Genomic DNA, 16,814 nt, shown 5'->3' on the forward strand with positions numbered 1-16,814 from the left:
CAAAATTTGACGTTACCTTAAAATTTTAAATGTTTGTGAAGGGAAATCAGTTGAGGGCTAACAGAATTTCTCCTAGGAGGGAACCAAACAATCTACCATCGAGTCCACTGCAACTCATGGTGGCCCTGTAGGGCGGAGTACAGCTCTCTACTGCAAATCTTTACAGGAGCAGAATGGCTCCATCTTTCTACTGTTGGTGTGTGTGAGCCATTGGCCTTGCCATTAGGAACCTAATACATAATGCAATGCACTTAACCCTCTGAGGGAGGCAAATGACTGAATAATAATTGCACTTAACTTTCTAACTTTCCTTTACTTACTTATACTCAAACCCTACAATGTAACGATGTCGTTACCAGTCCTGCACTGTGAAAGACACAAACATGTAAAGCAGAGGTGACAACTGCTTCAAAGATCAGCAAGTAACTTAGACAACTTAAATAAATTATAAATAGTAAGATGCAGAGGGAAAAGTGGGAACTGTGAAGAATTAGCAAGCATATGTCCCCTCTAAAGCAGATGACAAATTAATAATTCCCCAAGGAAATGAGGCCCAATGCAGAAAGGCATACTAGATTTTCACATGAATGGAGTCAATTTTAAGATTTTTGAAGCAGAGTATACAATTGTGATCTTTGTTCATAAACCCATTTTAAAAATTTACCTAAGAACCAAAGCTTATGATATAATCAAAATAAATAACGAAGACTCACCAATACATCTCTAAGAAAAGACGAAAGAGAGCACAATGAGGACAAACCAGGTGAAAGTAAATTCCAATTTTTATCTTTTAAAATAAGGCTGAAATTTTACAATGAAAACAAACCAAAAAAAAAGTTTTTGCATCGCACTTACTTTGGTTTATCTAAGTCGTATACCACTCGGTCTATGATGTCACTCTGATGAATCAGTCTCTCAATATCCTGAGCAATTTTTGTCCTAAAATCATAAACAAAAAGTCTGAACAATTTCTGAACTAAATCCATTATTATATGTGACAACACACCACATTCTCCAAAAGAAGTTTTAGATTAAAAGGTGTAATTGCTAAAAATTTCATAAACGAAGAGAAATAATCATCCCTGTAATTATATATTTATATAGAAAAATTATCAATACATACCCAAAACTCCAAATTCACTGCCATGGAGTCCATCCTGACTCATAACCTGATCTTTCTCCCATCAATACATAACAACAGTGAAAATTTTTAAGCATATAAGTTCAAAAAGGTAGCAATAAAATATAAAGCACAAAACCATTAGTAACCCCCTCTGTGCCACCTCCCCTCCATCCCCCCAGCAAAAAAATAATCCTGAATGTCTATTATACCTTTCTACAGAGAGATGGCACAGATTCACCAAAAAAGTCTTCTGAAAAGTAATTGCATTATTAAAAACAGCAGAGACCAAAAAAAGCTACAGATTTTGTAAGGAATGTTTCTTTCTCCAACACAACAAAACAGGAATTTCATCAAAATGGATTTGACAATTTGCTTGCATGTCTTATTTTTAGTGAAGCTGAACCTATCTTTGTGTCTATTAATGGTATTTCCTTACTTAATGATTTTTTAATTAAATGTCTATTAATGATATTTCCTTACGTGATGATTTTTTATAATTATTTTTTGTAAAATACCTTACTTCTATAATATGTATAGAATAAATGCATGTTACTGTATTATAAAATACAGCTAGAATTTTTTTTCAGTCACACAGAGTTCAATACATAGGAAATAGTGAGCTTCTGTTAAGGTGATGGTATAATTTGGGAACAAAAGGGTGAAGGCTGCATTATATAATAAACACAATTAATATCACTGGTAGTACATGTGAAGGCTACTGAAATGTCAAAATATTTGGGTACATATATATTTACCAAAATTTGAATGGGTGTATATGTGTACACACACAACCAAAAACTGAACCCAAAGTCACTATCATCCAGTTGACACTGACTCATAGCAACCCTAAAGAACAGGGCAGTTCCAAGACTGTAACTATTTATGGGAGTACAAAGCCCCATCTTTCTCCCTTAGAGCAGCTGGTGGTTTCAAACTGCTGAACCTGCAGTATGCCGCCCAACTTGTAACCACTATACTACCAGGGCTTCTTTTTACTGTATACAGCCAGATGATATTTTAAGCATTGTATAAGGTCCTGTGGTCTCTGTCGTTACTACTCAACTCCACCAAAGTTGCACAAAAGCCAGGCAAAAACACTGCATATAAGGACAAGCATATATTCCCATAAACCTCTTTATGGATACTGGAAAATGAATGTAAATAATTTGTAAAAAAAATTAATTTTTTAAATTTTCTTCCACGATTTAAACTGTGAGGGGAAAAAAAAAAACATTTTCAGCTTGCTGGCTAAACACAAATAGTTGGCCAGAGTGGGCAAGCAGGCCATATTTTCCTAGCCAGGATCTAGTGAATGACTAGTTATCCTTTCTGCTTTGGATTTACAAGCAGACACACACACAACTGAGACAATACTTGGTTGCAATACAAGTGACACACTGGTTTTTTGAGAAAGGTTATTTGCTCAAACACACACAAAGACCTAGTAGGAGGACCAATTGTAGAATCTAATCATTTTGACTTGACTTTCAGAGCACATCCTACTGCATGACCCCTCTCAACAAGTCGAATCTAACTATCCCGCAATTTCTACTACATGCATTTGTTCTTTCAGCTGCAAAGTAATGCTACCTAAAGAAACAAGTAATCCTGAACAATTTTTTACCATTAAAAAAGGATGGATAAAAGGGGGAAAAGCTTTGAGATAAGGCTTCGAGGTATATCACATTGGGGCTAGATTACTCATCAAAACTTCCTCATAAATATCTGACAAATATTTACATAGGAAGTATATAAAGCAATTAATATCCTTCAAATATCAAAGTATTATTGTCTGCTACACAATTTGTGAATATTTTAATTTTTTGTTGTTGTTACAGTCATTATTCCTAAGGTAATTAACATTATGGGGAAAGCTCTATAAATTTAAATAACACAGCCATACTGTTTCAATGAAATATGGCTAGATTCCTGTCTCAGATCAAGTAGTGATACCCTGATAAGTATGTCAAATATGATAGGGAGATGGGAAATATGATAAACACTCTTTGTAATATAGCATACATAGTTTACTAGCTGGTTATACAAACCAACTAAACGAAGCAAAAGTCACCACTGCACAAAATATATAGTGATGCACACTAGCTGGTAGTTTTAGATTGCTTCATAAGTTGTGACTTATTTCTCCTGCAACAAACTAGAAGACATCTTTCTTACATTTATGAAAATCAGTGAGACTTCACTCTATCGGCAAAATAATCTTCTAAATATCAGGAATGACATGGATCACTTAACCTTTGAAGGTATTTTACAACCCAGCCGTCTTTCCCATTACAAATTGTTACCAGACTTAAATTACTGGGTTTTCTGTGTTTTGGCACCCTTGAGTTCCATCCCTTTTGCATTTTTACTTGTATACTATCACAGCTCTTTTTAAAACACAAAAACCAACTCTCATTTCTACAGGACAGTAGAACTGCACCTGTGAGTTTCCAGGATCAAAAACCTTTATGGGAGTAGAAAGCCTCATCTTTCTTCCATGAGGTGACTGGTTTCAAAATGCTGTCCATGGGGTTAGTAACCCAACATGTAATCCACTCTAATAACTTTTAACATAAGAGTAAATTTCTTCTGAAAAACCAAAGTAAATTTCTAAAAGTTTGCTTCATATTTTGACACTGATATTATTTAGAAGGACGAGGAAATCTGCAACCCACCTTTGTACACCGTAAGGCCTTTCTAAAATAGGCTCTTTGAATGGAGGTGGAACATGACCAAAATAATCAGGATAAGCCACCTCTGAATATTCTGGAACAGACTTTGTATTTTTCACAATCTCAACATACAAATCTGAGTCATGGAGTGTTGGTCCATCAGTTACATCAACGGAGGCTTGTTCCACTGATGAATTAGACTCAGTATCTTCATCCTCTTCAGTTTCTACTCCAGTACAGCAAAGCTTCCCTAGCTGAACTGTTCTTCCCTCAAACAAAACATTTCCACAAGTAGCCACGTGTGGACATGCTTTAGTGCACGTAAGGACGGTAAGGGGAAGATGGTAGTCCTTCTTCACTCCCCCTGCAGTAACACCTAGGGATGCTTGAGATGGAATATTCTGTAATGTAATTCGGTCCAAGGCCTTCACAATATCATTATTTACTCCATGGACTGGTGAGATAGTCCTATCTTGATCATCCAACTGTTGTTGTAATATTCTGTCATTATCTTCTTTTGCTAGATTCATAAAGGTAGGCTTCTTACCATCTTCACCTCCAGTAGGAGACACATTCTCCTTCATTACAATGCCTTTTCTTAAATCACCTGAATTCCCAGATGGTTCCTCTCCTGCTGTAGGAACAACAATAGGACCACATATTTTTCCTTCAAATACAAAAGGCTTTGGTTCTTTGGAGATTAAATCATAGTCCTTTGAAAATAAAAAATAAGAATAAGTTTAATCTTTTATCTGCAAGTATTAAAACGTTTCAACAAAACTAAGATCATTAAACCCTCAAATTCAAAGGGAATTACACAGGTCTCAAATGGGCAAAACAATCTGAATAAATTTAACAAAGAAAGAGAACACGAACTTCTCAATTTAAAAACGTACTACAAAGCTCAAGTAATCAAAACAGTGCAGTGCTAATCTAAGAATAGTCATGCAGACCAGTGCAATAGAATTAAAGTCTAGAAATAATCCTTATACCTATGGCCAAGTGTATTATTGTAAGGATGGCAAATCCACAAGTTAAAGAATAAAGTTGGGCCCATACTCACACTACAGGCAAAAATTAATTCAAAATGGATCGGTGGCGTAAATATGAGCTAGGACCATAAAACTCCAAAAAGAAGAGATACGGGTAAAATTTGAAAATAGTCATTTAGACAACAGATTCTTAGGTATAACACCAAAAGTACTAGTGAGCAAAGAAATGGGGGGAAAGGTTATAATTGTTATAATCAAACCCCCAAAATAAAGATGCATTATAAACAAAATAAAAGACAATCTATGGAAAGAGAGAAAATATTTGGCAGAATATTAATGAATGCCAATCTTGAGACAACAATGCAAAATAAAGAAAAAGCATGAAAAATCAAGACATGAAACTTGTATTTATAAATGTGAGTTAATTTCAAAATCATTCTAAAAGTGAATCGCTGGTGGGAGAGGGGCTACTATTTGTCCTGATTAAATTATGTAAAATCATTTGATTCTTTAAAGTTTGTGAATATATTATTTCATTAAAACTTTAAACCAAATTTAAAAAGGGAAAAAAGAAAAACTCATATAAAAGCTCATATAAAAAATGTCATATACAACCAGATACTTATTAAAAGACCTATTAAAATATAGAATTTTTGCACTACCAAAATTCTAACATGGAAAAAAAAAAGAGTAATGAAACTAAAAACAATTTTCACTACGAATAAGCAATCATAGTTTAAAACAGCATGATAGGAAAAGGTAATGACCAACATTATACTTAATGGAGAAAGACTGAACAAGGGTGTCTTTCGACATCACTTCCACTCAATGTTTCACTAAAAGTCCTAGCCAAAGCAGTAAGACAATAAAATAAATAAAATGTACCCATATTGGAAACGAAAAGGTAAAATTATCTTTACTGCAGTTGATAAGATTCTACACTGTCACGGCATTGATGCGGACTCATAAGGAGCCTTGCTGGCATAATGGTTACGCATTAGCTGTGGTCCCCAAGGTTAGCAGTCTGAAACCATCAGCCTGCTCCTTGAGAGAAATACATGGCTTTCTATTCCCACTAAGAATTACAGTATCAGAAATTCACAGGGGCAGTTCTACCCTGCCCTATGTCTTTACGTAGGGACTTCAAAAAGTTCTTGGAAAAATTGCATTACCTTTTATTTCCCATTTTTCCTTGAACTTTTTGAAGGACCCTCATATAGAAAAGCCCCCAAATCCAGGAGAAAACCTGTAGCACTCACAGAGAAATTTAGCAAAGCCACAGGGTACAAGGGTCAACAAACAATAATCAGTTGGATTTTTATACACCAACAGTGAAAAAACTCCATGGGTGCTTAGGAAAACAATTCCATTTACAATAACACCTACAAGAACAAAATAGCTAGAAGTAAGTCTCATCAGAGATGCGAAGGACTTCTAGAATGAAAACCATAGACTACAAAGCAGAAAATAACAAATGTTAGAGAAAATATGGAGAAACTGAAATCCTTATCCAGTGTTGGTAGAAATACAAATGGTGCAGATGCTGTGGAAAACAGTGTGGCGGTACCTATTAAAAAATTGTTTTAATTAAAAAATTACCCTAAAAATGCAATTATCAAACAGCACATCAATTCCACTAACAGGTATATAACCCCACAAAAAAAATGAAAGAAGAGATTTGTACACCAATGTTCATTACAACATTATTTACAAGTGTAAAAAGTTGAATAAGACAAACGTTGTGTAATAGATATTAATAGTGACCAAGAAAAAAGTAGCTGCTGAGGCTGCTTAGGTACACCCAAACACCTCATAGGATTTAGATCTTCTGTTTGCAAGTTTAAAGGCATGGCTTTATGGGACATCACAGTTCACGAGCCTAATACAATACATTTGGTTCTTCTTTTCTGCTTCCTCATTCCTTGCCTAATGACTGGTTCCGAACTGCTGCCATGGGGGTAGGAACCCAACATATAATCCACTCTAATAACTTTTAACTTGGAGTCATTTTCTTCTGAAAAACCAAAGTAAATTTTCTAAAGTTATCTTCATATTTTGACGAGTGCTTGGAGCCTTAAAAGCTCCAACTGGACATCCAAGGCACAAGTGAGCTCTATCCATCTGGAGCAAAGGAAGAGTCAGTAAAAGGAAACACATGACAAATGTATGGCAATTGCCTCAAACGAACAAGTGCGTCTTTCGCCATGAGACCAGAACAGCTGGATGGCATCACCAACTATTCATTAATGATCAAACATCCCACAGAATCTTAAAACCTTCAACCAAAAGTATCCTCAAAATATTCTTAAAGTCATATAACTGTTTAGCTCCATAGTACACAAGGTCTGTCATGAGCATTATTCTCTTTTAAGAACTACATGTATAGGATCAAATTGACAAGAGCAACTCAGATGATAAGATAGGAACCTTTAGGGTTAGAATGATTACATAAAACACAGAATAGTGTAAATGTCACTAAATCAAGTATGCAGAAACTGTTGGACTAAGGTATGTTTTGCTGTGTATATCTTAGTCACAACCAACCCCTTTAGTAAATAAGTCATTAAACCTAAGGACACAGCACCGTAGACATCAATATTAACTTTCACAGCACACTCCACAAAGACAATCTTCTGCATACTACTCTAGTGAGTGGATATCATGGTCTTGTGAGTGGCCAACTGAAGTGCAACTATGGGTCCCTCGTTGTCCAGACAACGAAGAGTGAAAAAAATCAAAGACACGTGAAAACAATCAGTCCAGAGGACTAAAGGACCTCATAAAACCCAAACTCTACAACCCAGAGACCAAAAGAACCAGATATACCCAGCTAGCACTACCAATCACACTGAAAGGGATCACCTTAGATGCTCCAGGATACAATGGAAGAAATATATGAAACTAAAGTCAAAACCATAAAATGATCAATGTACTAGTCCGATAGTGACTAGTAGAACCCCCAACACAATGCATGGCCTTGATTCACCCCTCAGGCCTGGAACTGAACTTATCCCTGTGGCTCAATTTTGAGCCTGAAAATATACAGGACAACCAGGTGAGCAAACATGTTTGGCCCACACACAACCCAACCCCTATTCCCACTGTCCACCTTTCAGGGGGGGAAAATACTCATGAACCCCCTGGCAATTAAAAACTTTTGTACTACAGCTCACAACCAAGAATAAAGTGTAGGTGCCTACTTTTACAGTCCCCCTGGAACATTCCAGTAACAGGAGTGGTATCAACCACTTTGTCGAAAACTACTCCAGAGCTAATAACTTGAATTTGGACGTCTACCCTTCTAAACTGTAAGAAAACAAATTTCTATTTGTTAAAGCCATACTATTTGTTAATCCATACTTATGGTATATCTGTTATAGTTCTGCTAGATAACTGAGACAATATATTCCCATGAGGGAGGATAATAAGTGTTAGTAAGTCACTCTCTGTTAATGAAAAATATTTCAATTTCTACGATGTTCTTTCCTCCTCCCCAGTGGTTATATAACAAACTTTAAAAGGAGGAAAGGATAGGTTCAATATACATAGGATTCTATTTTTTATTCAGCATTTAATCGCCATCTTAGTATACATAATTGATACAAAGACTCCAAAAACTGATGTATCGATTGTTATAAGAGCTAAGGGCCCCCGATAAAATTATTTATTAAAATAAAAAACAAAACAAACAAAAAAATCTATAAAGACAGTAACTGGATGAGTGGCTTAATGCCTTGGGGTTATGATAGAGAAGTTGGGGGAAATGGGGAGTAAGTAGCAATGAGTACAAGAAAGAAGAAACTGTTCCAAAACTGATTGTGGTGATGACTGTACAACCCTTTTTGATGTGTCTGAATTATTAAAGTGTATGATGTGTGAATGATATATCAATGAAACTACTAAAAACATAAAAGAAAAAAGATAAATGGATGACTTTAAAATGACAACTTAAAATATCTAAGAATAAATAAAGATATCAGTTAAAAATGATGGTGAAAAGATAGAAAAAAATTTTAAACTAGTCCAACCTCTATGATTTGAGGTAAGATAAGCAATATGCAGCTCTAGAGACTTAAATTATTGTCAAAGTTCACTCAGAAAAACAATGCTATTTTTCCCTTTTAGGAATGAAAGCCATGATTATAGGTCTAAGAAAGAAAAAAAATAAGACCTCTTTATTAAAATCAAATAAATTGCTTAATTTTCTCTATGTTTATACCTGAAAATCATCAACAAGCTCAGGGAAAAGGTGTTCATACATTTTTAGTTCTTCTAGAGCTCGTCCTGGTTCTTGCTGGGGTTTTAGTTTATTAATATCTGTTTCAATGTCTTCATTCTGAAATAATACAAAGAGCATAGAGATACATATATACATACATATATTTATTTGTATATACATATAAATTACAGAATATAGTTTTAGATTTAAAATTTTCTAAACTACCCATTACATGTAATTAGAGTCAGAGAGTAATCAAGGAATAAGTCTTACTTAATTTTACTTTAAATTCAAATTGATTTATTATGTTTGAGTGACTGTTACGAATGCATTTTGCTTTGTTTTTTTGTCTGACAAACACATGCACATGCACGCACACACACACTATACAAGATTATGTTTCAAATAAGATTGCTGTTATTAAGTATGCTTTCAAGACTGTTGTGACTGTTATGCTTTCACATTGCATATGTACAACTTACCCACAATATGAAATCAGAAATAGAAACACATAAACATACTTCTTGGATGCTCTCTAGCCAGAAAATCTTTAAGTCCTTAGCAGTTTATAAACTGTTAGAATCCATGACTTTGTCATCAAAAAATTACTTTAAATTTTCTAATTTTATAAACAACTCCTTAATCTCTCAAAAGCAATATTAAGATTGTTGCACACAACCTCTTAATCTCGAAATGACACATCAGATGAAAATTAAATGACATCTTACAATGGGCAAATCTATAAACTAATATCTCTCTCTGAAGATGTAACACACTAAATATAGCACAAATTGGCTCCTATCATATACAACCAAGGCTGCTGTTGGGTTCCAACCCATAATGTCTCTATGTACAATAAAAGGAAACACTGAGAAGTCCTGCGCCATCCTCATAATTATTCCTCTGCTTAAGCCCACTATTGCAGACACTGTGTCAGTCCATCTCCATGAGAGTCTTCTTCTCTTTCACTGGCCCTCTACTTTAATAAGCATGATGTCCTTCTCCAGGGACTTGTCTCTCCTGAGAATATCTTCAAACTATGTCAGATGAAGCCTTGCCATCCTTGCCTCTAAGGAACACTCTGGCCTTATTTCTTCCAAGACAGATTTGTTTGTCCTTTTAGCAATCCATGGTATTTTGAATATTCTTCTCCAGTGGAGAAAACAACGGGACTGATGGTTCCGGGAGGACATGGGAGAGGATGAGGCAGAGCAAAGGAAGTGGATATTAACAAACCCAGGGACAAGGGAACAACAAGTGATCCAAAATCGATGGCAAGAGGGTGTAGGAGGCCTGGTAGGGTTTGATGGAGGGCAATATAACTGAGAGGAATTACTAAAATCGAAACGAAGGCTAAACATGATAGTGAGACAAGAGGAAAGTAAAAGGAAATAGAGGAAAGTACTGGGAGGGAAAGGACATTTATAGAGGTCTAAATACAAGCATGTACATATGTAAATATATTTGTATATGATGAGGAGGAAATAGATCTAGGTACATATATTTATAGGTTTAGTATTAAGATAGCAGGTGGACATTGGGCCTCTACTCAAGTACTCCCTTAATGCAAGAACACTTTGTTCTATTAACCTGGCATTCCATGATGCTCACCTTCCCAACACGATTGCGGAAGATAAATGGGTACATAAGTAAATGTGGTGAAGAAAGCTAATGGTGCCCGGCTATCAAAAGATAAAGCATCTGGTATCTTAAAGGCTTGAAGGTAAGCAAGCGGCCATCTAGTTGAGAAGCAACAAAGCCCACATGGAAGAAGTACGCCAGCCTGCATGATCACAAGTGTCGCTAGGATCAGGTATCAGGCAAAAAAAATCATATCATTGTGAATGAGGGGGAATGCGGAGTGGAGACCCAAAGTCCATCTGTAGGCAACTGGACATCCCTTTACAGAAGGGTCGCAGAGAGGAGACGAGTCAGTCAGGGTGCAGTATAGCACCGATGAAACATACAACTTTCCTCTAGTTCTTTAATGCTTCCTGCTCCCCTCCTCAACCCCCACCTCCACTATCATGACTTCAATCATACCTTACAAATCTGATTAAACCAGAGCATGTACACAGGTACAGATAAAATCTGGAAACACAGGGAATCCAAGACAGATAACCCCTCGGGACCAATATTAAGAGTAGCCATACCAGGAGGGGATAGGGAAGACGTGGGGGTGAGATAGGGGGAACCAATCACAATGATCTACCTATAACTCCCTCACAGGCAAATGGGCAACAGAAAAGTGCATGAAGGGTGACATCGGTCAGTATAAGACATGAAAAAATAATAATAATTTATAAATTATCAAGTGTTCTTAAGGGAGGAAATGTGGGAAAAAATGAGAAGCTGACACCAATGGCTCAAGAAGAAAGTGTTTTGAAAATGATGATGGTAAAAAATGTACAAATGTGCTTGATACAATGGATGGATGGGTGGATGGATGGATGGATGGATGATGATAAAAGTGTACGAGCCCCAATAAAATGATTTTTTTTAAATATATATATATTCTTATCCCAAACCACCATTCAAATGTATGTTCCTCTTCAGTCTTCTTTATTCAATATACAATTTTCACATGCTTATGAGGCAATGGAGAATCCATGGCTTGGGTCAGGTGCACCTTAGTCCTCAAAGTAACAGTCTTGCTTTCCAAGACTCTAAAGAGGTCTTGTGGAGCATATTTACCTTAAGTAATATGTCTTTTAATCTCTCAACTGCTGCGTCCATAAGCATTGATTGTGGGTCCAAACAAGATAAAACCCTTGACAACTTCCATCTTTTCTCCATTTATCATGGTGTCATCCATTGATCCAGTGGTGAGGATTTGGGTCTTCTTTATATTGAGTTGTATAATCCATACTGAAAGCTGGAATCATTCATCTTCAGCAAGTAGCTCAAATCCTCCTCATTTTCAGCAAGCAAGGTTGTGTCATCTGTGTATCACAGGTTGTTAATAAGCCTTCCTCCAATCCTGATGTCAAATTTTTCCTTGTATGATCCAACTTCTCTGGTGATTTGCTCAGCATACAAATTGATTAAGTATAGTGAGATGACATAATCCTGATGTACACCTTTCCTGATTTTAAACCATGTAGTATTCCCTTGTTCTGTTCACACAACTGCCTCTTGATCCAGGTATAAATTCAGCATGAGTACAATCAAGTGTTCTAGAATTCTCATTCTTCTCAAGATTATCCATAGTCTAATGTCTTGGCATAGTCAATAAAATAGAAGTAAACATCTTTCTGGTAGACTCTGCTTTGAGCCAAGGTCCACCTGACATCAGCAATGATAGCCTTTGTTCTATATCCTTTCCTGACTCTGGGCTGAAATTCTGGCAGCACCATGTCAATATATTGCTTCAACCATTGTTGGATCGTGTTCAGCAAAAATTTACTTGAAGGTGATACCAATTATATTGCTCTATTACTTGAGCATTCTGCTTTTTCACTTTTCTTGGCAATGGGTACAAATATGGATTTCTTCCAGTCAGTTGGCCAAGTAGCTGTCTTCCAAATTTCCTGGTAGATGAGTGAGTATTCCAGAGCTTCATCTGCTTGTTCAAACATTCCAATTGGTATTCAACCAATCCCTGAAGCCTTGTTTCTGGCTAATGCTATCTGTGCAGCTTGAACTTCTACCTTCAGCACCATGGGTTCTTGTTCATATGCTACCTCCTGAAATGGTGGAATGTCACCTAGTTATTTTTGGTACAGTCACTCATATATTCTTTCCAACTTCTTTTGATGCTTCCTGTATCATTTAATATTCTGCCCAAAGAATCTTCCAATATTGAACTTAAGATTTGGGTTTTTTTCTTCAGTTCTTTCAGTTTAGGATATGCTGAGCACGTTCATCCTTTTTTATTTTCTAACTCTAGGTCTTTGCACATTTCATAATAATATTTTACTTGTCTTCTCAAGCTGCCCATTGAACATTTCTATTCAGCTCTTGGACCTCATGATTTCTTCCATTTGATATAGTTACTCTAGACCACTAGAAAATTACAGATAAGCAGTAGGCTTAAACTCATTCCTTTAAGAAAAAAGCAGTCATATGACCCCTCTCTACACTATTAACACTCTGTATTGCTGAGGAAGTAATCCAAGAAGCGGAATTCTATGAAGAAGAATGCAGCATCAAGAAGAGTGCTCATTCACATTTGAAGATAACAACCATGCTTACTGAAAGTAAAGAGGACTTGGAACATTTTTGTACTGATGAAGATCTAACACTACAACCTTCAATATGGAGTATATCTCAACAAAAAGAAAACAAAAATCCTCACAACTGGACCAAAAAGCAACATCATGATAAACAGAGAAGAGTGAAGTTTTCATAGACTTCATTTTACTTGGATACACAACCAATATCCACAGAAAGAGCAGTCAAGAAATTAAATAAATGATGTATCGCTCTGGGAAAATCTGCTGCACAAGCCTTCTTTAAAGTGTTGGAAAAAGATATCACTATGAGGTCAAGGTACACCTGACCCAACCATGATATTTTCCACCATTTCATATGCATGTGAAAGCCAGACAACGAATAAAGAAGACTGAAGATTTGATGCACTCAAATTAAGGTAATGGCAAGGAATATTAAAAGTAGGATGACTGCCAAAAGAACAAACAAATCTGTCTTGGAAGACGTACAGCCAAAATGGTCCTTAGGAGAAAGGATAGCAAGACTTCACTTCCTGTACTTTGGGCCAGTCCCTGGCAAAGGAGATCATGTTAGGTAAACTAGAGGGTCAGTGAAAATTAAGTTATTGATGTTAGGTGTCACTGACTCGGTTCCAACCTTATGCACAGTATAGCAAAATACTGTCCAGGTCCTGCACCATCCTCACAATTGTTCCTATGCTTGAGCCCACTGTTGCAACCGCTGTGTCAATCCACCTCATTGAAGGCTTTCCTTCCACTTTTTTGCTAACCCTCTACTTTACCAAGCATAATTTCCTTCTTCTACAGGAACTGGTTTCTCCTGACAACATGCTCAAAGCATGTAAAACAAAGTCTTGCCATCTGTGCCTCTTGGGAGTACTCTTGCACTACTTCTTCCAAGATTGATTTGTTTGTTCTTTAGGCAGTCCATGGTACTTTCAATATTCTTCACCAGCACTAAAATTCAAATGCATTAATTCAGTCTTCCTTATTCAATGTCCGACTTTCACATGTATATACATATGAGGTGACTAAAAATACCATAGCTTGGGTCAAGTGCACCTTAGCCCTCAAATAATCTCCCTGCTATTTGTGGTTCTAAAGAGGTCTTGTGCAGCAGATTTTCCCAAGGCAATAAATTATTTGACCCCTTGACTGCTGCTTCCAGGAGCATTGACTATGGAATCAAACAAAGGTTTTGAAAAAGAAGACTCTCAAAAAAATGGACTGACACAACGGCTGTAACAATGGGCTAAAACATGACATTAATTGTGAAGCTGGCACAAGACTTAAGCAGTGTTGTATTCTGTTGTACATAGGGATCTCTATGAGTCAAAGCCAACTGAATACTACCTAACAATAACATCGCAGTGGTAAAGAAAGTGGACATTCATACCAGACTTTTTTGGAATCCATACTCCACTATTTGTAAATTAGGCTAAAAACGATTCTGTGCCTCAGTTATCTTGTTTATAACACAGGGTTAAAATTACATACCCTATAAAATTGCCATAAGGATTAACTGATTGTCATAAGGTAGGTAAAAAAGGATTGCTACTACAACTGAGTTCACTATTGCTACTGGCTCACAAAAACATAATTTTATTCCAAACAAAATGTACTAAAATACTTCTCTGTCATCAGTAGACAGCTGCAGACAGTTCTCTCAGGTATATACTGTCTCATCTGGATGCTTTTAAACAGAAAAAAATTATTTTTGTGCCATAAAAAAAAAATTATGAAGCCAGGGCTAATAACAAAACTGAAGCAAACACAATTCCCAAATGACTAAAGCTTTGCAATAAGTTTGCAAGAATGTTACCCCACCAAAAAAACTAACAATGTTTAGACCAATCAAGCATTTTTAAAGAAGATGGGGAAGACCTCCATTTGAGCAAAGAAAGGGAAGAGCATAAACCTTGACCAATGAGGAAACTGTGGCTGAAGTTCAGAACTGGTAGAAGACCACAGAACCATTACTGATGTGATGGCTACTGACATTGGGATCCGCAGAACTAGCAAATTTTGATTTTAGGTATCTTTGCCTCAGAAAGCTAGTATCTCAATAGATGTAAAAAATATAACATCAAAATCAGCTAGCTCAAAGCAATGTTCTTTCCATCTGTCTTTCAAGCAAGACCAAGGCTAATGAAGAGGATTTTATGGAATGAACCATAACCAGAGATAAGTCTTAGATGCACCAATATAATACAGCAGAGAGCAAGAGCCAATCAAAGCAGTGGCTTCTGAAGGGACCTGCTGGGCCAGTTCACATCAAGGCATAGAGTTCAGAGCTCAGTAGCTTAAGGCAACTATTTTTAGGGAGTCCAAATAAGTCACCTTGATAGATTTTCTCAAAGAACACAAGGCAATCGTGGGGATTATGAAAAAAGTTTATAGAAAACCCGGAAACTGCACTGATTAGGAAAAGGCCAGGCAAGGGGACTAAGAAACTGTTTTCCATCACAACAATAACCTACTCATTCTTCAGGCCTAGCAAGGGCTGTCCTTGAGAATTCATTCCCAAGGAGAATTTCATTGGGAAACCTTACCCCATTCACTCTATAGTCATGACCTTGGCCCTCAGTCTTCTTTTGGTTCCTCAAACTGAGAGAAATTGAAAAGAAATGTAATTTTAATATCCCAAGGATACCAAAAATGTTAGTTTTATAGAACTTTGGGGGGAAGAGTTAGAGAAATGGAAGCACCACTTTCAGAAATATATAGCTGAGGTGGAGGATATTTTGAGAAAGAAACTTTTACACTGTGATATTTTTCACTTAATAAAGGTTCTAATGATATTATATTAATCCTTTTTTAGTTACTCATACATACATTGCTTGGGCTCGCACAGGTGAGTTTTCAATAAATACCAGCTATTTTTTCCCCTTATTTTCAATATAACTACTGCACTGAGGGGGAGAAAAAGATGGGAGAAATGTGAAAAATCACAGATACTTCAGTGAGCAATGTAAGCCAATGTCAGCATTTTTCAATGATGTTAGGGTCATGAAAGACAAATCTGTAAAAATGTTCCAGAGAGCAAAGAAACAAGATAATAAGATGCAATACCTGATACTAGATTGTATACTAGAAGGGGAAAAAAATCTTAGAAAGGACATTATTAGGTCAACTGACAAAATTGGAGAATGGATGGTAGATAAAAGTGTTATATCACTATAGATTTATGAAGGTGACAATTACTATACATACTCGAGTATAAACTGAGTTTTCCAGCACATTTTTAACGCAATTCTTGTGGTAAAATTAGGTGCTTTAGCTGATATTCAGGTCAGCTCATACTCGAGTCCATACGGCATGTAGTGGTTATGTAAGAGACCATCACTATACTTAGAAAATATGCCCCCAAATTTAAAGGTCCATGATACATGATACATGCAACTTACCTACAAATGGTTAAAGAAACAAAGAAATTATGTATTCACCTACACACTCACAAGTTTCAAGAAGTAAAATCAGAACTAGTGATATAGTTGGCATTTCCAATTGAATTGTATTTCCCCACCAAGTTCTGTCTTTGCATACAGTCATCAAAATAGCATAATTTTAATGAAAACCCTGAGCCATGAAGAATGAAACAGTCATGCCCACTATTGTTCTAACTCACAGCAACAC

At 36.3% G+C, this 16,814-nt stretch overlaps 1 protein-coding gene across 4 annotated transcripts in view; it reads right to left on the bottom strand.

Moving 5' to 3' along the window:
• Positions 1–16,814, bottom strand: part of AGTPBP1 (ATP/GTP binding carboxypeptidase 1) — a 184,557-nt gene that overhangs the window by 108,008 nt on the left and 59,735 nt on the right. For all 4 annotated transcript variants that reach the window (XR_006680885.1, XM_045298624.1, XM_030887909.2 and 1 more), the window contains exons 12-14: positions 9,007–9,123; positions 3,799–4,508; positions 856–939 (exon numbers count right to left, since the gene is read on the bottom strand). Coding sequence is in view for 3 of the 4 variants with exons in the window: in XM_045298624.1 (XP_045154559.1) it covers positions 856–939; positions 3,799–4,508; positions 9,007–9,123 (911 nt within the window). In the remaining variant the exon portion in view is untranslated. The remainder of the gene's footprint in view (positions 1–855; positions 940–3,798; positions 4,509–9,006; positions 9,124–16,814) is intronic.

The sequence above is a fragment of the Echinops telfairi genome, unplaced genomic scaffold, assembly GCF_000313985.2.
Source record: "Echinops telfairi isolate 266 unplaced genomic scaffold, ASM31398v2 ScPeMD7_7429;HRSCAF=8467, whole genome shotgun sequence".
In the NCBI taxonomy this organism is placed as follows: Eukaryota; Metazoa; Chordata; class Mammalia; order Afrosoricida; family Tenrecidae; genus Echinops; species Echinops telfairi.